Below are 27,211 nucleotides of genomic sequence, written 5' to 3'. Positions count from 1 at the left end.
TTTTTCATATGTTACATAATCCTCCCCTCCCCCCTTATCTGATAAGTGATTAGTCTGAGAAGAGTTGTTTAAACATGACAGATGGCATTTTAATTGCTGTACCTGACTGCCAGGACAACCTAGTCTAACATCAAAATTTGTGTGAGCTACATTAGTCCACAGTGTGAAATGCATTGGTTTCACAATAGTGCCTCTAAATTGAACACAGAGACAGAGAGGAGAATACTTCTGGCATGTCCTTCATCCGGTCAGCCAATCAAATCTGGATTTCAGATTCGATTAATCCCTGAGTTGCATGTTGCATTTACACATTCTGATACTGGATAGGTTTCATGTCCATTGTGACTTTGGTGGCTGTTCGGTTTAACCAGTCTTATTTTTTTATATTCTTATTGTAGTCTTCATTTTGCTGCTGACTATAGTCGACTTCAAGGCTGCATTAGTACCCCCAGGGGCCCCTGGACACTGAAACTCTTGGACCCCAAACAACGGATAATGCTGCTGTTGGGTGGAAACCTTGTAACTCCATATTTTGTTTTAGATATAGGTTTCTGACAGTGACTATAATTAACAACATAAAAAGTATAGGCCAAGCCTTGGGTGATATTTCTGTAACCAACTCAGTGGCCCCTGGGCACTTGCCCAGATTGCCCAGATTGCCCATATGGTAGATCCAGCCATGGCCAGCTTACATACTGTACAGTATATGTGTACATTTGAATGTGTCTAGTTATTTCCATTTTTAGACTCCACTTAAAAGTTTAACTTCCACGTGGCCCCTCTATGCACATTCCCAGTATTAAAAAAAAAAAATCTGTTGTTGACTTAATCGTTCGTATTACTTATTACTGCAAGGTTCAAGATTTCACTGCACCTTTCACATGGTCAGATAGATTAGCCTGCTTATGGGCCTTTGTGCAAAAATAAGATGCTGGACCTCTATTAACCTCTGTTCTTCCCCTGTGGAGAGTGTAGAGTTTTTCTATATTGTGGCCCCAGATTTGCTGTGTACTAATTTAATTGAACACATATATTTAGTAGTAGGCAACACATCAGCACAAAACTCAAATAATGAAGGCCTCAAAAATGTACTTTGGCATAAGGCTTCTGTCTGAAACACAGCCTCAAAATCAGGTAATGCAGCTAGACCCATGTAAATCAATAATACAACACTAACAATGGTAAAAATGACTGTGAATATGAAAGATGTTGTTTGCACAGGGAATAATTGCCCGACTCTGCAGTTTACTTAAATTCTACAGGACCTTTTAGTGTCTTTCACATTCCTTGAAATGCATGTAAACTTTTCTCTTTTGTTTCAGTCTCGGTGCTCTCATCAACATTGTTTCCAGCATCAGTGTTCAGCCATCAATAGTGAAAAAACAAACAGCATACAAACATAGTTGGTGTCCAGCACGTGATCATAGTGCAGAATTTAGCTACTAAAAAGCCAGTCCTTAAGGAGTCGGTGGTGACCAAAATAGAGCTAAAAGAAGAAGTCATCAGGTGCCCAGACAGGACTCCAATGCTAATGTTAGTCCATGTCTATGGATATGTTTGCCCGCATATTCACCATATAAACTGAGTTCCTGCCCCAAGTCAACAAAAATCACTTAATGCAGACTTAAATCCCTTAGTTCAAGAATGTCCAAACTATTCCATAGACTAGAGGACCATGTGGCTGCAGGTTTTCATTCCAACCAGGCAGGAGCACACCAGGCTTGCCTGATTTAATCAACCATCTCAGCCTTCAGACAGCTGATTGGTCAAATTGGCTGCTCTTGATTGGTTGGAACAAAAACCTGCAGGCACACAACCCTTTATGGAATAGGCATGCCTGCCTTAGTTGATATTGTGCTTTAGAGGGTAGTATTAGTTTGGTTTCTAGGGGCTAGATAGATATTAAAATGACATAAATGTGCATGGTATCCAGTGGTAGTCCAGTCCTGACCTTGCATCAGGTGTCTTGAAGTCGTATTAGTTTCACTGGCATGATATCTGGGAACTTTATGAATTTTAATAAGCTACTGGTTAATTATCCATTATGAGAAGGGGCACATCAGACATCAGAAATAGGTTAGTGGCCCAACCATACTATTTCCTCATGGATTTAACTGTACTTTTCAGATGAATATATGTTGAGGACACACTGCCAGAAGTTTATTTTTGCTTTTCCTAATCTCCCATGAGTCACGTGGCTCCTGCATGTTTATTATTCCATTAATGTAATGTTTGCATGACAATATCCATCCTTTGTCTCCTCTCATGGTCATTTCCCCACTGCGCGGTTCACTTTTAGGGGGCAGTTCTCTGACGTCAGCTCGCCGGCTGGACGCACAGACACACATACACACTATAGTGCAGCAAGCAGGAGGACACACATGCACGCACACACACACACACACAGTGGCTGGGTGCTGACTATTAATATTCCCCTTATGAAACTATCCACACTCTATAGCTCGTGTATTGTGTGCAAAACGCGGGGCGGACCCGGAGGAGAGACACAAAGCCAGATTCCACGCTGCCGCACTTTAACAAATTGAAAAAAACCCCATCAGGAGGGAGAGGGAGAGACATAGGGGGGGTTGATAAGGAGAGAGAGAGAGAGAGAGAGAGAGAGAGAGAGAGGGTGGGAGAGAGAGAGGGAGAGAGGTGGGGGGGAAGACTGCAGAACATACAGGGTCTGGATGAATAACCATGGCAACAGCAGCAGCAGCAAGAGAAGCGGCGGTATAAACATTGCAAACCGAGCATCCATCCGCACAACAACGATTTTACTCAGTGAAGCCTGGATCCCGAACAATCTGCGGATATTACACTTTCATCACTGCTAAGGTGAGGCTGTCGTAGGCTATTCTACATGTGACACCCTCCTTGTCTGTCTGCTTTAGCGGGATGCATGTGTGTGTGTGTTTGTGTGTGTAACATGAGAGGATCGGGAAGCTCGTTGTGCTTGTACATTACAGCAGAAAAAGCAGCTACTGGAGACTGCTGATCGGTTTACAGGCTGCGTGGAAGAGGATGGATTTTATAACAAGAGACAGAGCAGAACAGTTGGGCTGAATTAATACATCATAATGTGCATCTCTTTTGTTGGCAGTTATTGTGTGTGTGTGTGTGTGTGTGTGTGTGTGTGTGTGTGTGTGTGTAAACTTTAGGCATGTGTCCTTTTGTAAATAGACCCCAACAACAATGTGTCCTACTGATAAGTTAACAAAGCAAGAGGTAAATCAGATGCAAATGTCATGTTAGAGATAATCCCCTCTCAAAATAAAGACATTCAAGCACTCTCTTGCACAAAAGGATGGAACTGCATTTAAATGGACAGTCTAAGCTGGACACTGTGGGCTGTGCAGTTCAAAGCTGCTCTTGACTCTGCAGTGTGTGCTGTTTGTCATCAGTTTTTTTTTTTTTTTGCACAGATGCTGTCGTCTTAAATAGTCCTACACGCCGTCTGACACGAACAAAGACTTCACAATGACACAGTGCACGGCCCCTCTGTCGTCTTTGTCACGTTCAAAAGCGGTAAAAATAGAAGTTCAACAGCAATGCAAGGTTAAATAGATTTACAGTTCTTGAAGGTGGCACGTTGCGTTCATGAGCAGCCCATGTACTGTAGCAAGTGAGGCATGTGACTGTAAACATTTCATTAGAGCAGAAAAACACACACGCACACAGGTTTGTATTATGAGTAGCGGACTGTGAACAAAGTCAAGTGATTCAATCTTATATTTGAAGAATGCATGTACCCACACACACACACACACACACACACACACACACACACACACGCTACAGTAGAGTACAGTGTACAGCGCTGTGGTCTCATACTAAAAATGTTTACAGTGATTCACAGCAGTTGTGGATTGAAATGTCTGAGAGTCTGTTATGATTTTGTCTGCAGATTACTCCCGCAGCTCGAACACCACAAGAAGAGGTATGCGAGGTACATTGGAAGTAGGATTTTCCAGATGGTTACTTTTTGGCCCTTTGATCACAAGAGAATCTAATTCGGTGGATCGTGAGGATGCTGGTCACATCTCACGTCTCAAAGTCACATTCGCAGTCATTCCACTATATCACTCAGGGAACTCAGCCTCTTGTTCATCATTGCTGGGACTGGCCATTGTCATTTTAACAACAGAGAGCAGCATCAGAGAGAGGGTTTTAGCAAAATACTGGATTATGCCATCACATGATTGTTGGTTGAGTGCTTTCATGTAAAGGACACACTGTCTCCTCCTCACATCCACTTTGTACACAATAGCCTAAACTTTGATTTGACTAAATATCTACACTTGAAAGCTGCTCAGAAATCCACCAAAAACTGCACTGTTTCTATAATTGGAGGAGGTTCCTTTGTCACATATCACTATATTTGGTGATAGTCCTTTGTGTGTTGTTCTGCAGAGGGAGTTAATGAATAGAATAATGCCCGAGATTAATTTCCGGCCCTCAGAGCTGCGCACACAGCAGCTTCCAGTCGTGTCACAATGACTCTCTGTGTTACAATGACACCTACTGTACGCCTACGTCGCCCTCGCAAAATCAGCTCGTTCCACCTTCAGTCGCCACATAAACACGTTACCTCTTCATCTTTCCCTCAAATTGAGATCGGAGAGTTGTCAGTCAGCATTCCCGGCTGAGCTGACACCGACAGGAGCAGCTCGAAAGGCTAGGAGGGCAAAATAAACGACAGCTAGGAATTCTTTTTTTTTCTCCATATAAGGTGTAGAAATGACTAAAGCTGTAAAGTCTAGTCATCCAACAAGGCCTGGGAGTGTGTGCGTGTGTGCGTGTGTGTGTGTGGCCTACATTAAATAGTAATCAGAGAGCAGATGGCTGTTTTGTAATGATTAGTGTTTAATGATTCGCAGCAAGTAGAGAATCAGAAAGAGATAGTTTGGAAAAGTGCATAAGCAGCCCATTGAACCACTTTGCTGGGCTACAGGTTGTGTAGATCTGTGTTGGGCTCAGCAGCATTGTACAAATATACAGTGTAAGAGCAGAGCATGCATTAGGCCTGCATCCGGGCACAGTGGGTATTGTAAAAAAAATGATAAACATCATGACTTTTGTTGAAGCGTGATTGCTCAGCAGTCTTTCATGACATCTACAAGCTTTCAAATTGAGGCACGTAAGTCAAACAAGTGAGTTACACCTGCTTTAAGAAAAGAGAGGAAGATTAGAAAAGAAGGAAAGCCACTGGCAGGGAAGTGGCCATAATTGTTAAAATACTGAGGTATTGTGAGGTTCCACATCTGCCCTGAAAAAAGAAATTCTTAACTTAAAAAAAATGTTTTTAGCTGGTCAAGACTTGTGTAAATGAAGCAGTTATTTCACGTAAATTTCTCTAAAAATAAACAATTTCCTACAATGATTAAGAAGAATAACTAAACTCTGTCTCTGTGTCCTTAGCTCTTTCTAATGAAGACACTATCAAGAACTACACACATGCAAAAATACATTGTTACAACTTTATGTCCTAACATGAAGGTCTTAATGGTGTCTCAAAGCCTAAGAAAATGGTTGCAGGGGAAATACATACATCCTGGTTGAAAAAGGGTTAAAAAATAAGCCTACTGACTGGGAAAATTTGGTAGCTATAGGATGCTGCTAAAACCTCCAAATTGACATGACCTGAGTGCCCTCAGTTGTACAGTAAAAGCCCTGGATACTGGAGTGTCTCGCCTGATTGGGCTCTGAAGGGATAAGGCTGTCAGTATTCAATATTTTTCTTTTTTAGCAACACATTCAATGAAAAGACCAAAGCGAAAAATGAATTTATCCTCCTAGTAAATATTGTCTGTGTAGCCAGAAGCCCTTTAAAAAAGAAAAACTTGAAATACGTGGTGGTGTACATCTTAAGTAGCCATGAAGAAGCTAGAGGCCGAGTACCAGAGACAGACCTCAGAAGCTGGAAAATCATGAGAGATGGTGGTTGGTGGATTTGGTCTTTTCATGAGATTTATCGACAGTATGAAAATGACAGAATAACGTCAGCCGTGACCTTTACAGTCTTCTGCAGTTCCGCTTTTTGCCCATCAGCTGTATTGTTTCATCATCATCATCGTGATCATCGGCATCAACGTCATGAAAGGGAGAACAGTGGGGATGAGTGACAGCCTCTGAAGTAGTCGTGTGGGTGTTTTGCTCTGTGCCTCGCTGATTTGATTAAGCAATTGATGAATTTTCGGCAGCGGCTGACAATTAGTGGATGTGGTCTATGTATGGGTCGATTATACTATGGCCATGTTGGAAAAGCAGAGATTGTTTTGGTGGTATACCATGTCACTGTAAGCCTTTATTTACAGTACACAGTGTTCATCCCTTATACCTACCTAAAACCTTTCTGTAAAGCAAAGTCTATTTTCTTTATGAGACAGCAGGTAACGGGACTTACGTTTGGACGCTTACAACTCAGTGAATTAGGGAAGCAATAAAGCTGCTTAATCAGCACTGAAGGAATTGCAGGGTGTATGTACAGCAGTGCCTCACAGACTTGCATCAAATGGCCTGTTATTGGCTCATGATATTATGAAGACCGTCATCTGTGGTCACCCAGACACAAAGCTCTGCTCTGATAGAGCTGCAAGGTGTGTTTGTGTGTCAATGTGACACAAGAGTCTGCAAGAAAAGGCAAAACTGTGGCATCATTTCTTGTCTCTACAGGCCATTTGCAGCAGCGGGTGATACATAAAAGAAGGTTATAATGCTTCTCAGGCATGTTGAACTCTATTGCCTGGCGTTAACTTTGTGTGCTCTATCAAGGATATGGTTACCCCTTTCTTCTCCTCTAGACTGCTAGTCTTATTGATGATTTACAGCTCCTATTTTTTCTACACTTGGCAAGATTCTTATAATATCAGTAAGGTGGAGAAAACTGTATCTCTGCCAATTGAGAAGACACATTTGAGTCACCCCATTTGCACAATTTTGGGAGAATACACCAGAATAAATTTCTCTTCTCAGTGAAGCGGAAGGAAGTGACACATCAGAACTGTGGACTTAATCGGGGTATCTTTATCATTAAAGGAAGCAAATCCCAGACCAACATCCTTAACCAAAGTGGTTAAACCTATTACTTTGGTCCAGAACACTGAACCAGAACCAAAAAAAATAGTTGGGGTTGAAATATCAAACATTTTAGACAGAATTAATTAAATGACCAATAAAAAGTCATTGTCCAATTGAAGCTTAGTAGACATGGCAACCTTGGATTTCTCAATGGTTTCTCAGTGGTTAATGTTTTCATTAAACACAAGAGAAAGCCTGTTTATCTGCTTGAACTGTAAGCTGAAATAGTTTAGATAACTAACCTTGTACCTATAACAGTATCAGTAACTTAAATAATTAGCTTGTGGGGTTACAGTTTATGCTTAAAAAAGCCCATGCCTAGCACGTCCAATGTGTTTCCTTACAGCATGGAAACCAGTTGTGCTAACAGAGTGTTTAGCGTTAGCATTTTGTCAAGTTCAGTTACTTTCACCAAACACACTGGTTAGTCCTCATTCTAAAAGCTTTTTGTCTTGTAATATTAAAAGTGACAACAGTATGCTTTTGTGTGTGTTCAGTCTAAGCAGCTGAACAGAGCTACTGTTAGAATGGATCTTACATACAGCTTTAGCCTCAGGCTGTTCATATAATATCATATACGTTATGTAGCCATCAAGTGGACACCTAAGACTCTTTTTAAAGGATTCTTGTTTTAAAATAAGTTGGCTGGAAACAGTAAAAAGTCAGCTGGAGGTGGTCAATTCATGGAAGTACTGTTAGCTTAAGCAGCTTGTGTGCTACAGCTGATAAAATCAGTTGTCATTTCAGCAAGGACATGCTTTTGTCTACCTCTGTCCGCAATCAAAAACCATTGTTTCATAGAGAATGCAGCACTAATATAGTAGTAATAAAGCATTTTTGTAGGTGATGATGTGACCAGTGGTATTTACAGGATATCTGCTGTAGTTAATTATCACTTACTTTTGCATTTTACTAGCAGTGAATGAACTCACAATACCCCTGTGTCTAAGCCCTGCTGTAATAAAACCAGCCGTTCTCGATAAATCGCCACTGCTTAAGGAAAGTGGACTAAAACAGTATTATGTTTTTAAGCCAGCTAAGCCGAAGACTGGTTGTAATGCACAAGTGAAGTTGCACTTCTGAAAGTTTCACAGCAATGACTCTGTTTCTGTAACTACACATTGTGCACATCTTCCCCTCTAGTGATGACCCTCCATGTTTTACAGCACTCACAGGAACACTGACCGAATACTAAACATAAGGATTATGTTTCAAAGCATTCTATGATGGTACACTTTACTCTAAACTCTGCCAGTGTTTCATCTCTCTTTGGTTGGCAGCAGCTCAGTTTCATGTCATTTCAGCTCTCAAATCATTGTCATGTAGTAGAGATACAGTCCATGTTTGTGTTTTCTCCTCATGGTTACATTATGGATTTAAAGTTTAATCAGATGGTTCATGTGACAAACCATCAATGGGGGAAAAAACACTCTTCATTTGGGTGTGAATTAAGCTTGCCTGGGATGTGTTGATCGCGCATAAATTTAGATGGATCCATTTTTAGTGGTCTGATGTATGTAGACACGTTTAGTATTTTCCTGCATTTATCTCAATCAGCTGAGATAATGACTAGAAGGCTACATGATTGCATAGGCCTGTATGTGAGGGCTGAATGGATGTACTATGTGGATTTAATAATGTGCCATCAAAGGTATACAGTAAGACGAAGGTATTAGATGCCTACATCCCGGAAACGATGCAACTTAACAGATAAAGAGAGGCATGTAGGTATGAGAGAGATACATATTAGTTCTTGCCAAAGACAGACAGACACTGAGCAGATCATCTGATCTTAATCATGTTAAATAGGCTCAAAATTATCCTTAAATTTCAACATTTTTGTGTCAAACTGAATCAGGAGATTCTAGTGACAGGCCTCTAAAACTCTCCACTGAAACAGAAGCGGTTCTTTGATACATTAGAAACATAATGGTGTAAAACCGTGCAAAGATGGCTTGTAATTGTCAGGTATTTGATATCTAATTAAAGGACAACTTATTTTAGTAGCGCAGTGCATATAGATTTAATTGTACTAATTCATAATTATAACAATGTACCAGAGGGGAAACATTTACAGTAATAGAAGGTGATTCTAATCAGCTCATAACATACCTGATTAAGACAGATACAACAAATGGAGCAGTTTCCGGTTACACACCATCACCACTCTGACATAATTCAATCACAGGGTGGTGTTCATTTTTCCAACAGCTACCTGGACAATGATGATGATGACTATATTCAGACCGAGATGTCTACCTTGGACTCGTACAGTCTGTTCTCCACACTAGACTGTATGAGTCATATTACCTCAGCAGAGGGAAGGAATAACAGTGTGAGCTAGTTTTAGAAAAGTCATTATTTGCTTTATTAGTCAGCTTGTCTTCTTTTGGCTTATATATCTGATATGTTGAATTGAACCCTGTGTTTTCTCTTTTGACAGGTGATGAGTGGGATTATATCATGTCTGAAGTACAGGGAACACTGGAGTTTTCTGTAGAGTTGCACAAATTTCACAATGTGGATCTCTTTCAGAGGGGGTAAGCAATTTATCATTATAGAAATCACATTTCTGGAGTTGTGATATATGTTTATGTTGTTTGGTTTCACAACTCAGCATACTCACTGGACATATTCATGTAGACTGCTGACAGGCTCTAACACATTTTAATATTCAAGCCTAATGAAGCTGGTAGCTGTTTTTGTATTATTTTCCTTTTTTTTCTCTTACATAATCTGCCTTGAACTGAATTCAAAAAGTTCCAAACTACTGACCTCAAAAGATAGAAAATACTGCAATAGCTTTAAACTGAAACTGAGTATAATTACAAGGGGCATTACATATCAGGGCTGTTACTACCTGATCCATGACAGGAAGGCATCACAAAATAAGTCAACTGTTCATTATAAGCAAAAAAACCTATAGATATAACCTTTACTAATCCATGCTTTGACATTAATATAAAGTACATTTCCTTCCAACTGATTAAACAAAACACTTAAACATAGGTTACCTGGATGAATCCACTGTGATATGAAAATGTTGAAGAAGATGAATGAATACTAATGTATGACTCATCCTGCATTGATGACAGTACAATTTCATTTATTGGATAAATCAAAGGGATGCACCCCCAACCTCGATCATTGCTGATATTACACTGTAATTCACATTATGAAAGCACCCAGGCATTTTGCAGCCATAACCTTGCTTGGTCTGGTATGACCATGGTGGCTAATGTTGGTTAATGTTAATGAAAGTTGTTTTACATCTGTTTACTATTTAAAAATATCTATTATATCATAGCAAACTGTGATTTCTATGAAAACAGATTGTACAATTTGCAGTAAATACAAAGCAAAGCCAAAAAAACAAATCATACTGCAGTAACTGTAATCTCTGGGCTCTAAAAGCCCTCATCACACTTACTGCCAATCCAGATATCCATTTTGATAAATTTAGGTCTTCGTAATTCAGTTTATGTCACATAACTAAATAAAGCAGCAGCTAAATCCTATCAAGATAAGAAAATAGCCCGACTAAAATTGCTAAAGGTAACTAGCTTTGTAGATCTTCAGTGGATTTTAACTACCTTTGAATCACATATTTAAGAACATTGAATTTTAAATTAATGTATTGCATTGATTACAAAATGAATAGTAATAGCACAGTCGATGGACACAAAAAAGATACAAAATAGTGGCATTAAAACCTGTCTATCTGCCTTTGTAGGGCAACACATTAACACAATATACATACATTACAGCAACAGAAACAGCAACATTAAATGTAATGGGTTGTACCAATAAGTAGGTAAGGGTGTAAGTAAAATACATGATCAACACGTTTTATTTTTCCATTGAGTTTTCCATGATATTCCATTACATAAAAAGGGGCTATGTTTATCCTGCCATGATGCGTCTGTAGGGAGATTAAAACCGTGGCCTCAGGCTGGCTGAAATGCCAGCTTTATCAAAATGATTTCCCCCTCTCCAAAAGGGATGGGCTAAAGCTTCATCATGGTAATCCCTACAGCTGAGTGCACTAATATGTTTGTTTTTTTTACCGGTTGCCATCTTGCTTCAGATAGCAGAGATATGATGTGAACACTCGACAGAATTGGAGCTCAATGTAAAGATGAGGCTCCATATAATAAAAATAGTTAACAGAACCTACACATCTTACAACAAGCAATGTAATAGCTGAAATCAATACTAATCCCTGTACCACACTAGAGGACCTTACAACTGTACACTGTGAAGGGCCAGTACACTGATTGCATTCAACTGATTAAAGGACTGTTCAGATGTTGTGTCTAAAAATCATGGCAACTGCCAGCTGTGCTGCCTTCATCCTTTGATCCAAGATGCTTGGAAGGTTGCACCTACCGAGCATCCAGAACTGCGTGTATCTTTTTGCTTTTTAACTGTGGCTGGCAACCAGCATTGGCTGACCTTTAAACTGGATGTTGTGACATCCTTAGATGGAAAAGGGTGAAGTCTGGATTTGATTTGTAAAGAATGCAATGGCAAATTTGCTACTTTTAGTTTCCACCCGTTGTAGCAAAATTAGTCCAAGATAGCTTCAGATACTCCCATTATTAGTAAGTACAGTTTTGTGATTACTCTAATTTAGTTGTACAAAAAACAAAATGCAAACTGATTGATTATTGATTAGTATTATACCTATTGTCCTCCAGCGTCAGCTTTTAAGATAAATTTAAATGTGTGCTTTGACTATAACGTCTAGATAGAGGATAGGAGTAATAATGTGGTTTATGCACATGTTGGGAAATAAACATTGAGTTCAAATGTCTATAAATTACCACTGTAAGAGAAAGTGGATCAGCCCCTGATCAGTTACTAGCTGAGTTGACCTATTTCATACCAAAAACATCTCTTACTTATTTATCGCCCATCAAAACCTTTTCTGTGCTCTTCTCTGTCAAGCCTCCATCTTTAGGAGCGCTGTCACTAAAACGCTGATGTGATGACTGTGTTCACAGCCATGCTTTAGTCTCTGAGATTGCCAATGTGTCCCCTGAGAGCCGAGATGGGCTTTTACACAAAGCTGCGTTGACTCAACTGTCAAAGTGACCTTTTCAGAGACATGTTTTCCATTGCTGTCCATGCCTATAGTCTGAAATGTCATGTAAATAATCCATATTTAATTACCTAAAACTGTTTTATTACTATCGTATAGCTGTGTACTGATATTGTACAGTAAATAGTTTTTGACTCCATTTTTATTTCCCACCTGGGATCAATATAATGTCAATAATGCCAGTACTGTGGAAAACATACCTACCACCATTGCTCTGCTATACAGTATACTTTACAGCCTTTGAACAGAGGTGCATTATCATGTCTTTTTCATTATTTATAACCCTTTACCCTTTAATAATTTAGCTACATTTGTACAATCCATGGCCAATTTTGTTTAACATGGCATTGTTAACTTCTTATCCATGTTACGAAGTATGCTTCTGAAGCTTTCAAGCTGCGTGTGTCAACATTTTTATGTAAAACATGTCTTGTCAGTACTAAAACAGAGCAATCACAATGGTCAGTTTGAAGTTATGTCACACTAGAGGCGGTAAAAAGCCAACACCACAGCCACAAATAGAGTGTATGTCTTTATATTATTATGTCACATGGGTCGTGTGGCATGCTGTTTACATCACATCATTTGTTACCTTTTTATTTTCATGAAATGGTCAGCTATGGAAATGTCATCTCTCTCACTCAGTCACAGAATCTTGACTACATTTGTCCATGTCTCTCCTGATCAGCAAATTGGTATTTTGCTAAGTCATACTACTGGATATGTCCAAAAACATACCTGAAGCTGGTGGCCCTAGGTAGCTAGCAGGTACCAAACAGACTAGCTAGCTAGCTTAAGCTATTGTGTCATTTGTTATGCAGTTTAAACATCTAGGTAAGGATTCTGAACCAAAGTCAAGATGCTGTGATAGTTATTGACATGAATGCTAGCAACACCCTCACACTAATGTTGTATTTGCTCTTTATTAAATTTGATAGTCCTTGAATTCACCTGATCTGCCCTCCATCCACATCAAGTGGCTCATTAAAACTCACTAGTGAAATAGTAATGTCTTTTAAACAGCAGCAATTGAACATCCAAAAACAAGACTCTGGTTTTTGCTTAGTATTGTGGATGACATATCAGCAAATATCATTGTGTGAATTTAACTGTATTAGTTATCAGTATGTAAATGTGTAGTGCAACTGTATTATGTGTAATCTCTCCAACAGGTTCTACCAGATAAGAGCAGGGTTGAAGGTCTCACCTCGAGTGCCCCACAGGTTGATAGTGACAACACACGACAATGCAGGTAAGGGCAGATGATATTTAAATTCTCGATCCACACATAATGTTTTTAGACATCTGACTTTTATGTCAATACCAGCCTCATACTCGTCTGGGTATAAGCTCCCAATTTGCTATATTGGTTCTCAGTAATCATAATTTGTTTTTGCACTTTAGCTGGATGAACCTCTGCTGTCACATTTGTCCAGCAAACATTATCGGTTTTGAAGCATGTCTGCAGGTTTAGTTGTTTTTGGGCCAGGAATGACATTCAGTTATGTATTAGTAATAAAGATGTGTTTTTAAGGGTGTAAATATCCATTCATCTCCTCAAAAACCTCAAAAGCACAATCTACTAGACCAATAGAATTACTATAAATTATGTATGCTTGTATTTGTATTTAAAATGTCAAAAAACACTGCATAATTCATTGATTATACAAATTAAATAAGGGACCTCAATTTCGATAGGGTAAGTTTGACATTAGTCCCTGTAGTTTGGTTTATGTTTGAACAGGTTTGCTTCACAGTACCCAAGTCCGGAGGGGAATGAGTGTGAGAAAATCTCACTTGACACAGGGAATAATTGTATGACTAAACATTCTGTGTGTGAATTACACACATTTCTGTCTTTGAAGTTTCCATGAAAACAGTAATCTGTCGCAGCGTCTTGTGTTAAAGTGCATGGTTGTCCAGAGAGTAGCCTTATTCTCTACCTTTCCTGGAACAAAATGAGCATCATTTTACAGAATTGTGTGAATATGAAAATAAATACGAATATTTTTCTGAGTTGTAGTCTTACAGAGTCCTTCACATCTTGATGTGTCTCTGACATCTGTGGATTTGGAAGAGCTTCAATTAGAGACACGACCAAGGTTTTTCTTAAAATAGAGGAACCCACAAAATCATCAATTACAACTGTGACTGAAAGAGAAAGAAAAAGAAACAAAAAAAATCATGTTTTCAAAAAATTACTGCGCACAATAACTGAATCTATCGGTGTGTTCCTGCCATCTTTCTTGTTATAAGCTGAGCTATGTATCAGAAAATAAGAGCAGTGTCTGGAAATTTTATGGCTCTACCTCGTCTCTGTGATTTAGAACATTTGGCCATCCTTGGGTTGAAGATGCACTGAGTCACACTGCAGAAAATCGCTTTCATGTGATTTCACTTGTTTAAAATGTAAATCTAATTCAGTTTCGGCGTTCTTGCATCCAGTTATCAGTTGATGTTTGCACTTTGTGAAACTCCTGGAATTTTTTGCTCTTGGAGCAACATTCCTCACACTGTCTTACATGAGAGATTAAAAACTGAATATGATAACATGTTTCTGAAGCACACATAGAGCAGCTTATCTTTAAATGCCTTACTTCAAAGACAAAACACAAATACAAGTTTTAATAGTTTTTTTCTTATAAAACCAAAGGCTTGTTGTAAATTAAAAATAATTCAAAAACACCTAAATTCGTGTTCTGTGCAGTTTATACCCTTTGATTCAGAAATGTAATCACATGGTAAATGGTTTCTATCAGAAAACCTTCTTCTCGTGTCTTGTCGTCTTTGATATTCATAGGTTGTGACACAGTGTTTCTGAACCTACCCAGGCGTTAAAATCTGTATCTCTGGCAATGCAGGAAGCGTTTCACTGAAAATACAGATTTGCAGTAATTTGCCTATTTTTAGCCTGTCATGACTGGTGCACCGTGTGTGTGTGTGTGCCGTGTGTGCCGTGTGTGTGCATGATACTGATTTAGCTCTACTTGTGAGGACCTGTACTTCACAGTGTTCCTTTGAGGACATTTTGGATTGTGGGGACATTTAGGTCCTCATTGTGATTTCAGGCTCAGCACCAGGTTATATAAAGATTAGACGTTGGTATTGGGTTAAGGTTAGGGTTCCTCTTGTTTCCTGTCTGCCTCTTTGCCGCCCACTGTCCAATAAAGGCAAATATTTAATAAAGAAAAGAAACTGTGGTGTTCGGTATTTGCCACCCTTACAGTTAAAGTAAAAGCCACCAGAAATCAACTATACATGTGCATTTTTATGTGTGGTGGCAGGGACACGGCTGATTGTTAAGGCGATGTGTCATACTCTGAGATGTGACAATGATTCATGTCAGTTCGAGCGTTTTCTCCAGTGACAGGAATACCAGCAGGGAAAACACTTTCTTTACCTCATTAGTTAATGGGTAAAGAGAAATCCTATGAAAGCAGCCGAAATATTAATAGATTGCAATGGAAAATGATGAAAATAGCAGTTCAGCAGTCTTGCTCTCAGGATTCTATTTTTAGGCTTTTATATCCTGAAGGTTGAGTTATCAGGTGAGGAGAAGGAGGTAGAGCACTGACCAGCTGGAGGAGGCTGAAGGAAAATCGTTTTGTTGCTGTTCTTACATTGTATCAATCTAGTATTGTGAGAATACACACCAATACAAACCTACTTCATTTCACATACACTCTGTTGTATTTTTTAGCTCTTTCTTCAAAATTGGACTAAAATGCCCCAATATAAAGAAACGTTATCTATACTTCCAAAGTAAAATGCTACCTAGATAATTAAGGGAATAGTTTTGTTAAATGTGCTTATTTGATTTTTTTCTACCGGTGAAATGACAACACAGAATATTAATCACATGTCTATATGTGTAGTACAAAGCTGGATTCAGAATGTGGTTAGCCTAGAATTATCGTTAGCATTATCGTTAGCAAGAGAAGAGGTAGAAGTTTACAGCTAGCTTGGCTCTGTCCAGAGTTTAAAATGTATATATATATATATATATATATACACCCCTGTTGGCATACTGGGCAGTTTTCTGAATTCCACATACAGCCTTAGTGTCTGATGAATAGCTGTGCTGCCTGAAAAGTCACCTTGGGGCAATAAATAAGTGGAAAATGGAGCCCTGCAGTGTGTGAGCTGTATATTTTGTTTGTTTGTTTCATCGTCAGCTTTAGGGCAAGATTCAATTAAATTATCACATTCTAAGTAGAGATCAATAATTTTGATTATTTGTTAGGTTGCCAGGTTTGGTGCCATGGTGCAGGTACTTCTACCAAAGCCTGTGCTTATCGATTGTGTCTGTCAACGTATGCTATACTTGGAGAGGCTGTACAGAAGCACTGGGCAGATAAACTCTTGTGTGTCAAAAGCAGCTTCATCATGTACTCTACCTTACACATTCTTGTTCCTTTCATTTCAAACTGCTGTAGAGATGTTGGTCGGCATATTTTTCACACTTTGGACAGAGCCAGTTTATCTGTTTCGTCCATCTTCCAGTCTTTATGCTGAGCTGGGGGTAAACACAAAAAGCAATTAGATTTATATTGATCTTCTCATCCCAGAGAGCAAATGACTGAATTTCCCTAAATTTAAGGAAGCTATTCTTTTAAGATTTACATACGTCAATGTGGCTTAATGGGTAGATTTACCACTAGATTCCTATGTTCAGGGTATATTTCTATACTCCATAAAATGCAGATATTACATTCCTATATTCAACTCCATAAACCACCTCGCATACTCCATAGCTCATCCAAAGCTCCGCTGCCTTTATCTAATCCATCGACTGCAGTCCTGTATTTCACCCAGCAATAGCATATGTGGTAAATAAGGAACACTGCAGCAGGGAGCATAACTGCAAGCATCATATCCATATTGTAATTGGAAGGCTGCCGTCCGTCCCCTCCCCTTTGCAGCTCCTTCCACAAGGTCATGTATTAAGCCTGTACACCTCACAGGCTGAATCCCGAGCATAAATACAGAAGCGGCAGGGCTCCGGCCAGCAAGAGGCAATACATTCATCATACACAGACACAGGAAATAATCCCTTACTGTGTTCTCTGTGAAAGTGTATGCTTGACATTTCAATTGTCTGTGCCCTTCATACAAATGAATTGTGTGTGAAGGATCGTGCCAAACACTTAACTGAAGCATTTAATGACTGTGATTCACGCTCAATAACATGGTGATTTTCAAGTCAGACTGTTAAGCAGGACAACTGGATTGCTGCTTTTGGTGTCTCATACCGCGTGGACTAAGATACTCCTTCATATTAGTATCATGAAGAACAGCTCTGTGTTGAGAGTTTGTTGGGTTTTACTGATAGGGAGTGACTAGCATATACACACAAACGCACACTTTCACACACAGCAGATGTATAGTACCAGAGGCTGTAAGAAGATTATTTCCAGCACAGAATCACTGTGGCTAAAGCTTAGGGGCATTTCAGCAGGTTTTAATGTGCAGGATGTGATAACGCTCTGACACCTGTGAGGACTGCCATACACCATAATGCAATAACTGAGTGGGTGTTACAGCAAAAATGTAAGCCAGCAGGAGAATGCATTTCCATCATGTTTATATCTGATAACAAAAGTGTGGGGTTAATATTTTTGTTGGTTTTGTTACTTTGTTTGACAGTATGGAAGATCATTTCTGCCAGAAAAAGAAAAAAGAAAATAGCTGGACTGTTTTGATCGACAAGAATAGAATAGTAATAGAAATTATGACTTTTTAATTCAAAATGATAGATAAAAATTGGGATTTATAAGGACACAAATTATAATGTGCATTATATCCAAATGTTTAAGTCAAATCATGACCGTCTCTGATTAAAAAAACAAACAGATTTTACAAAAAAACATGATATAATACATCATGTTTATTTTATTAAGTCAAAACCATGACATACTAAGATAATAAGCATGAGTTATAAAGTACAAAAAAGGGGAAAAAAGTCAAAAATGTATTTTATAAGTTAACATTATGACATGATACATCATGTTTGATTTAGTAAGTTAAATCATGACTTACTAAGATTAAAACTACAAAAAAAGAAAAGGTGAGTCAAAAATGGATTTTGTAAGTTAACATTTTGACATGTATGTATATATAACTGTATATAACAGTACAGTTATTTTACTATTATCATTAGCATTATTATTATTATTATTATTAGTAGTAGTAGCATCTGTATTGTGTTATAATTATTATTTTTACTATTAGTAGTAGTAGTATTAGTAGGCTATTATTAGTATTATTAGCACAGGAATGGACTTCCATATACTAAACATGGAAAAACATACTGTAATGTTGAAAACAATTCTGAGGGACTAAACATTTGGTACACATTACGACATGCATCTGATGCAATACAATGCACCAATATCATAACCTACAACCTCAATATAATATAACAATGATCTGTCTCAACCAAAGTATAACATTGTGTAATTCAAAAAAGCAATACTCATAGTATGGGTGTTGTTTGAGATTGCATTACAATGTCCAGATGTTTTTATGTCCTTTCCCCATGTATGCAACCCTCTTTGTTATGAAGGACAAAGCAGAAATCACACACAGATCTCTTATCAGGGTCTTATCACTTCTGCTCCCTCAGTACAAAATGGAACGTCAATCAATCCTGTAAACCCACTGACATTCAAAGGAGTGTGTGAAAGTAGCAAGAGCAACTATAGCATTACCCCATAGCATGAATTTAGTCAGACTGATGGGCCACCTAGCAAAGGATAGAGGGCATGGAAGCACCTGGAGGAGAGGAGGAGTCCTTTAAATCAAACACACATAGAGAATATTTTATGTTAATTCCTGCGCACAATCCAGAATGTGATCTAATCTAGTTTAATCTAGCTAACCTATATGTCTTTAGACAGCAGGATGAAACCAAAATGAACACAAAGAAACATGTTAAAAAACAAAAAATGAAAGTGACATCCTGACTGTGAGGTGTCAGTGCTAACATAGAGCTACAACTCCTTCCACATACAGTGCATCCCTAAAGGGATTACGCTGTTTCTGTCACACATCCACCAAGACTTTGACAACATGCTCATGCTCCCACACATCCGCCATCCTTGCTGGGGCTGCTTGATGCTGCAAGTAGTGACAGCATTATCAGAAGGAGGCCTGTGGAGAGAAGGAGGGGAAGACTGAGACAGAAAAGAGCACAACCTCAGCGGGGGGATTTCAAAGACCTCTCACGGCTCGCAGCTGGACGGCAGCTCTGCAGCCCTGCCGGGTGAAAATGTGCAAGTAGCAGAGAGTAAACAGCCATCGTATCGGAAACGTGTCAGGACATGAAAATCAGTGTTGAAAATCGGAACAGCAGGGGTTTCGTTTATCAGCAATGCAAATGCACAGTGATATGCATAAACCATGAATGCTCTTGTTCCTACACACACAATCTGGTTAATCAATTTCTTTCCTTTGCTTGATAATGTTCACCCATCTAAAACCACTCCCGATAATGTATATCTTACCAAAAAACCCCTACTACAGGTGTAAGTGTGGATAAGCCATTTCCTTAATTATAGAAACTCTAAGTCTATTGTCTATTGTACTGTTTTTATTTAGAAAGCAAGGAAATCATTTATTTCAGAGTGAAATTAAGTTGCCTGTAATTTGCCAGCATCACTGCATCACTGAGCATCTGTGGCTCAGTTTAAACGATCTTAAGGACCTGTTAATAACATTTAATTGCAATCATTTCGCTTGATCTAAATAACACAAGTATATTTTAATACTGAAAGTGTCATAAACTGCAGCAATTAAATATCTGATTGAAAGCATAGTCATAATTTGCAAAGTATATGAAAGTAGTGCTGGGCCCAGTGTTCATTTTGTCTACTTTAGGTCTTTTCTTCATATGTATTCATTCTTATTAGACCACCCAGTAAAGTGAAAGTATTTTTGCCTTCTTTTCATGCTATTACATTTTTTTCTTCCCTTTGGTTAGGCCACTTGTTGAAGTGTCAAATAAAACAGTTTTATTTAGCCGCATTTCTTTCAGTATTGTGGCCTTCCAGGGTTCTCAGCTAATGTGCAGCAGAAAGGACCTTGCACAGTATATTTATAGCAGTAGAAGGAATTTGACCATGCACGCCACATCGCTCGCTGTCGAAATGCATTCACTCATAAACGCTTGTTTTATAACAGCAGATGAAAGGTGGAAATAGTGAGAATGTTGTAGGACAAAGTGTAAAATACTGTGACACCAGTCGCAATGCAGGACCACACATATAAAATTAGACTTATGTCCATAAGTCAGTTGCTTTTGTTCATGCTGAGAAGCTCTCTCATAAGGGCATATCAACAGTTCTACAGTCTCTTAACGTTTTTCATCTTTAGCTTCAGCAGTTGCTACATATTTCCATATAAGGAACCATACATTAAAGCCAATATCTTGGTCAAAGGGATTTTGTTGATTATACATGGCATTGTGTATGTTAAAGGATAGGTTGACATGTAATGCAACTGTAAACAGTGAAAGAGGTTTTCCTTGCTGTTATCATTCCTCCTGTTCATACTGACTATTATAAGATCCCCTTCAAAATGTGCTTTCAATGTAAGTGATGGGATTCTACGGAGTCCCCCTGGGGTCAAGTGGAAGGAAAAAAACTTAGATTTCTGCACTGTGTCCTTTGATTCACTATCCATGCTCATAGATTTGTAAAGTATGCCCTTGGATTCACAATTTGTGAATACAGGTTTCTAAATGGCGAATGATGAATGGTTGGATGGTTAGTACACCAGACTTTCATATAGAATGTCGAGGTACAGCAGATTTAACGATAACGATCACTTTGTATTTTTGGAGTTTTACTGCCTTTATGTACAGTATGATTTAGCATTTATTGTGCTGTCACCTGAAAACCAACATTGAGATGAGCAGTCATGCAGCAATCTGCTCTTAAATCTGGATGAAATTGAATTTACAGGGCGGATGTGGTGTCTGCAGTCCATGCAAGGCAGGTCCATTCGCTAAAGAACTGAAGAGACCATGTAATCCGTGCACATGGATTGAGAATCCGAGGGCACACTTTACAAATCCGTTTGCACAGATTTACACATCAAGTTTTTTTTCTAGCATGTGACCCCAGGGCGGCTCTGTAGGGGCCAAAATGTACAGTGTGTCCACGCAGTCATTTAAAAGTTGATCTGAAGCTTATATGAGGCTTCAGCAGTGTGAGTCAGTCATATCAAGTGGATATCTGACACATTTACAGTCTTTTTAGCATCAAATTCCCTCTTAGTGTTTCCCTGTTGAGCTGTGGTGGAAGTATAGTAACAGAAAGAGGGACTTTGGCACTAAAAAGACTGTAATGTTGAAACATATCTACTCGATTTGACTCATTTGGACGGCAGAAGCTTCATATTAGCTTAGCATATTAGCTTCAAATCAACTTTTAAATACATTTTTGCACAGAAGGAGGGCTGTGGCTTTGACCCCATCACTTACATTGTAAGTGCATTATGAAATGATCTTCTAATGGTCAAGAGGAATGATTACAGCAAGAAAAACCTATTTCAAAGGTCTGTTGGGCACCTTACTGATTAATTTTAAGATAGACTTGAAAAATTGTGAACCCATCCTTTAATGAGCCTGTACTTGAAAAGGAAGCTGACTTGAGAGTACAGGGATATGGAAAACGACTTAATTGGATCAAACATGAGCTGCTAATTCACATTTGAAGCCTGGAGACAATCTTGGTGCACATTTCCAGATCCAAGTACATCTACTCAGATCCCTTACAAATCCTGGTAAACATTTGAAAATGTCAGATTATACATTCGTGAGTGTTATTATGCATTTTCAAATCTGGGGACTTATTCACTAATCTCAGTGAACACTGTAAATATCAGGTGATACATCTGTTAAATCAAAGACCTGGCTTTATTTTAAGTTATCATAATCATGGTCATGTTTTATTATTTAAAAGGACACGTGGTATGTGTTATATCTGTTGTTAAACCTGCATGCTGACTGTTACAGTTCAATTAATCAACTGTTACAGCTGGTAGTCATTTTGTATGTTGTTGTGTCCCACATCAGGAGAATGCAGTTTCAGCTCGCCGGGGGTTTACGATGGCACCGTGTTCAGCCGGATATTTCAGATCCTTTACAGAAATGAGGAGATTGCGGTGAATGACTGTATGATCTTCAAAGTCCACTTGCTATTGGATGGAGAAAGGGTGAGTCATGCTGGTGACATTTTCTACATGGACATACACACACACACAAACACACAAGCTCGCACATATTTTAGTTAAAGCAACAGAGAAAATTACTGAATTCATAGTATAATTTAATTGCTTGCATTTTATCAGCAATCTAGCTGTATAATGAATGACAGATTTACAGTGAAAACAGCTGCATGATAGTTTGTTCCATAGCTGCTGCTTGTGACTGCATCTTAACACATTTAACACTTTTGAAATATTAAATGGATGTTAATTCATGCAGTTATTCATCCTCCGCTTCCTCCTACACAAGTTTCTGCTAGAGTCGCCACTCCTATTATCACACAAACAGTACTCCTTTTTATGTCAGTTAAAGTAATTAGAGCAGGTATCTAACATAACTGCAGTATGTAATGAAGAAGTAATATCATCATGCTGATTGAAGGAATAGTAATAATACTCTGGAAATACTCTAAAAATATTTTGCTCACATTTAGCAGCTTTATGGACTCAGACATCACCAGTAACTCCATGTCTCAAAAGCAGCTAACAACACATGTTGCATTTTCTGGCCACTAGGAGGAGTGTTACAACAGATTCTTAAAGTTTGCCATACATTAGCATGTCTGATGCTCATTTGAGTTACTTGTATGTGTAATCTACACCTTTTTACTATACCACACCAAAAGCAAGATGCACTAATGATTTATTAAGAATAAAGGTTGATGAGCATGGTTCTTCCGCTTGCTGACTACGTTGTTGGGAGGCTTATAGCAAGTCCGCTGTATCACCCAGGCAGCGTGGACCCCTCAGGACCCTATAAATGAGAGGAAGAAACAAGAAGAGAGAAATAGATCTTGATCGTGTTTCATATGTCTCTGTTGTGAGCAGTTGAGTTAAAGATTTATCTCACAAGCTGGTAGATGAAGTCAAAGTCGAACCGCAAATTGGGAGCTATCGGAATTCTATGTTGTATGTTTCTGTGGAAACATGGCCTGAGCTCGATGTAAGAAACATGGAGAATCTGTCCATCTTATGTCAGACAGCTATTAGCTAGTCACAGGAAATGTATATGCCTGTACTATCACTGCCTCTTCGAACACAGAAAGACATACTTCATGTTGAAACCGTCTGATGTACCTTCTGAAGGTTCGTCTAGACAGAAGGTGGTTCTGTCACAATTTTTGGTCATCCGTCTGAGTCGAGTGGAACACGCTTGTAATTTTATCTTCACAGCTGTCTACACAGGCTGTGAAACCACAATCCAAGGTGCATTTTTATGATTCAAGTCTAAAATTTATTACCTTTTACACACATAATTACAGGGGTTGTGTATTAGGGTTTGAACGCTGCCAAAAAGCGGGTGACCTACACAGTGCCTGAACACATCCTGAGTATACACTGATGGAGGACTGAAGCTGCTGCTGCTGCACTACTGATGTACTTACTTTAACTACACCGCCTGCATAGACACAGTGTTAAACCTTTTGCCACAGACCTCATCACTGCAGATCCTGGGAACTATTGATTGTTGTGCTTCACAACAACACAGCAAAGCCCCTCCCTCTGCAAAGTGCTGAAAGTGTAGCAAACAGAGGCATAAGCAAATTGATGAACAGTTGTGATGATCTGTTCTGGCATTTGTAGCCAGTAGTTATTAGTCCTAGCGTAGATTTAACAACAGTGATGAGTACAGGCCTTAAAGAGACTCTCAAAGGCAAGAAATCTTAGCAATTGACAGAGTAAGTGCAAAATCAATAACAATGATTGAAGCCACCAACAGAATTGGCTTCTGATATAACCACCTTGAATGTACTTTTCGGGAAGCTACTAGTTGTTGTTTTTTTTTCTTCTTTTTAGCTTTTAAAAAGAAAACAAGTGATATTGATGGTTTTGAAGAAGTATTTATAAGATTAGGTATAATTTGGGCCTCTAGATCCCCAGAATGTCATATACAACCATTTAGCATGAACCCTTATAGAGTTCGAAAACTTGCCTCTTGGAATTAATTGACAGACAAATGTAAATCTGCGTCTCAGACTGGCTGTGTAGGTTCAGATGATCGGACGTGTAAACCGTCCAGACAGTTATTGATGTACTGTCCTCTACGGTTTCACCGTGGGCGCGACCCTGAAAATCCACTCTGCCTCTCTTTGTTGTTGGGAGCCAATGGAGCTCAAATTGATTAGGGGTGACAGCGATGAGACAGGCCCAAGGCTGAGAGAGAGGGGGTTAAGATGGTTCCACTCAAAGCTAATCATCCATATGATAGTCGTAGCTCATATATTGACACTACCTCGCACCATTGCCTATGTACTCCATGACATACATGTCTACAGAAGATGCCTGAATGACTGTAGAGGATCTGGGCTTCAGTCGGAATATTCTGTCTCACATTACTCTGCACTCCTAATTTTAGAAGATTTCATTAAATGAAGGCATTCATGTGGAGGTGTGGAGACAGAGGAGCTTAAAGGCATATCAGATTTCAGCTGTAAGCTCTCCCGAAGGCTCCCCACTCATTAACCTTCCGGAGGTTATCTGCCGCTCACAGCTACAGATAGCATGGACAAAAATAGCCTCTCATTTCCCCTGTGTACACCCGTATGTATGCTCAATCAATCCCAGCATCAATATTGGACAGAACTGGAAAGATGTATGTGTTTACCGAATGTGTGATTGTGTATGTGGGTGTGTTTGTTTTAGACAAATGTGCGGAGAAGGAGAGGATGATCTGTGTCTATCCTTTTATTATAATTAACATCGTTGCACCTCAATCTTCAAAAGAATTCATTACTTCCCCTCTCGGCTCCACCTTTTGTAGTTTTCTCACGCCTTTTTTGTCTTTCCACTTTGTTGTTCAAATTTTAATAGGTTCTGTTCATTTCCATAAAGCATGAACTATGGCACTTTGAACATGAGAGTAATTCTGTTCAACCTACATTAGATAAAAAGAACTACAGAATTTCAGTTAGTAAAGAGCACACAGAGAACATATGCAGAACTTTGATGTGTCTAATTCAGCATTGCAAACAAGGTTGGTTACATTTAGTTTGCATGCCAAATAGCAGTATTCATCTACAACCCACTGGATGTAATGTACTGTAAATGTTCCCGCTGGTTGTTTACTCTTTGCTGATTCATATTATTTTATCCTGTACATACAGATGAGTGACAAAATGAAAGGAAAAACATGAATAAATACAACAACAAAAAATTCAGATGCTTTAGCTTGAGGGCTCAGTGACGAGAATGAAAATGATGTGAATCATATGCTATGGCCTTCGCAGGGAAAAGGTGTCAACCCAGCTTAACACCTATGGGAGATCTTGCCCAAACATGTTTGATTGCACCCCTCATCACCATCACCATAACACCAAATGACTGTTCAAAGTCCAAAATATTACCCAACAGGCCAAATTGAAAGGAAATGAGAGAGAAAGAAAGAAGGAGAGAATCTGGCCTGGAGATGAGTGAGGAGGATTTGAATTATGGGAAAGACAAAAACCACATATTCAAAGTCCTGGCATGAGTTCTGTTAGAAGAACATAATCCAATATTTTGTGACTTCAAAGCTGAAAATCATACCAAGAGGCTCTAATTGGTAAAATCAATGCTGGTGACAATATGGTAAAAATTGGACTTGGGCTTCTTGGAATTATACAATATTGTCAAGCGATTGTTAAAGAGATAATGAAAAGAAATGGAATAGAAGTTGATTACTGTCACACTAGATAAACTTACTTAAACTTACTGGGAACATCTCTTTATTATAAGATGCTATAGCGAGCTCTCCAAACAAAGATGACTGAAGTGCATTCTAAATAAATTGTATGGGGCGTCTCATCTTTAGCTTAAGGTAAATGGGAAAAAAATGAACATATACTGTTTGTGACTCTGCATCCCAGTATCCCAATCATTTATATACATATCATGATTTACAACCAGTGCCGACATTCAATCCCACCACAAGAAGTAGACAGCTTTTCATGTAGTGAGATGGAGATGGAAAGTAAAGGTGTTAGGATGGGTAATGCGGCAGAGTTTATTGCCTGAGACCAGAGATGGCGTCCTGTAGACCTTCAGTTAATGTTCAACTTTTTATTAACTGTAACCATGATCTTTCTGTAACATTAATCATGCGTTTTATGTGAATTTTAAAGATGGAGCACATTACATATAGTATGCCATTGAAATATATTGTGGCTGTAATATTATTGTGTTGCCAATGTCAACCAACTTATTTTGCCTGGAAATTAAACAGTAGGAAAAACACCAGATAAGGGAATATCTTCAGAAGAGTCCTAGGGACGGGTAGAATCAATACTAAGGAGATTTTAAGTTGTAGAGGTCTCTGGTGATCCTACGCCTTACTAAAACATTTTAGTTGGTTTGACTCCCTCCTGTATGTTTTCCCCCATTAAACATTTAGAGTTCTTTGACAAAGTCCCTTTCCATTATTTCATCTAACCTCTCTAACCAATGTCTTGCAGGTGGAGGAAGCCTTGAGTGAGGTGGACTTCCAGTTGAAGCTTGATCTTCATTTCACAGACAATGAGCAACAGTAGGTTTTGAAACGTGTGTGTGTGTGTGTGTGTGTGTGTCTGAAAGGGACTTTTCCCTAGTGCTGCTTTTATGGAAGAGTGAGAATGCAAACCAGGCATAATAGGGGCTGTTATGTCTTTTGGCTCATAGCAATCTCTTTAAGCACCTGATCACAACTTTGTGCTAGCAATACGTGATTACTGTGATTTGTCAGTTTGCCTGGGACAAATAGAAGGATGAGTGTGCAGTTTGCATTAGTGCATGCAGCAAAACACA

The 27,211-nt window shown here is 38.9% G+C and overlaps 1 protein-coding gene across 1 annotated transcript in view; it reads left to right on the top strand.

The window, feature by feature from the left end:
• Positions 1–9,543: 9,543 nt before the first annotated feature.
• Positions 9,544–27,211, top strand: part of fam135b (family with sequence similarity 135 member B) — a 35,383-nt gene continuing 17,715 nt past the window's right edge. The window contains exons 1-4 of the mRNA XM_053334340.1: positions 9,544–9,620; positions 13,357–13,436; positions 22,263–22,402; positions 26,884–26,954. Coding sequence (XP_053190315.1) covers positions 9,544–9,620; positions 13,357–13,436; positions 22,263–22,402; positions 26,884–26,954 — 368 coding nt within the window. The remainder of the gene's footprint in view (positions 9,621–13,356; positions 13,437–22,262; positions 22,403–26,883; positions 26,955–27,211) is intronic.

This window comes from Scomber japonicus, chromosome 15, assembly GCF_027409825.1.
Source record: "Scomber japonicus isolate fScoJap1 chromosome 15, fScoJap1.pri, whole genome shotgun sequence".
NCBI classification, from domain to species: domain Eukaryota; kingdom Metazoa; phylum Chordata; class Actinopteri; order Scombriformes; family Scombridae; genus Scomber; species Scomber japonicus.
Note: the sequence above shows the minus strand (reverse complement) of the source record. Positions and strands in the feature narration are given on the sequence as shown.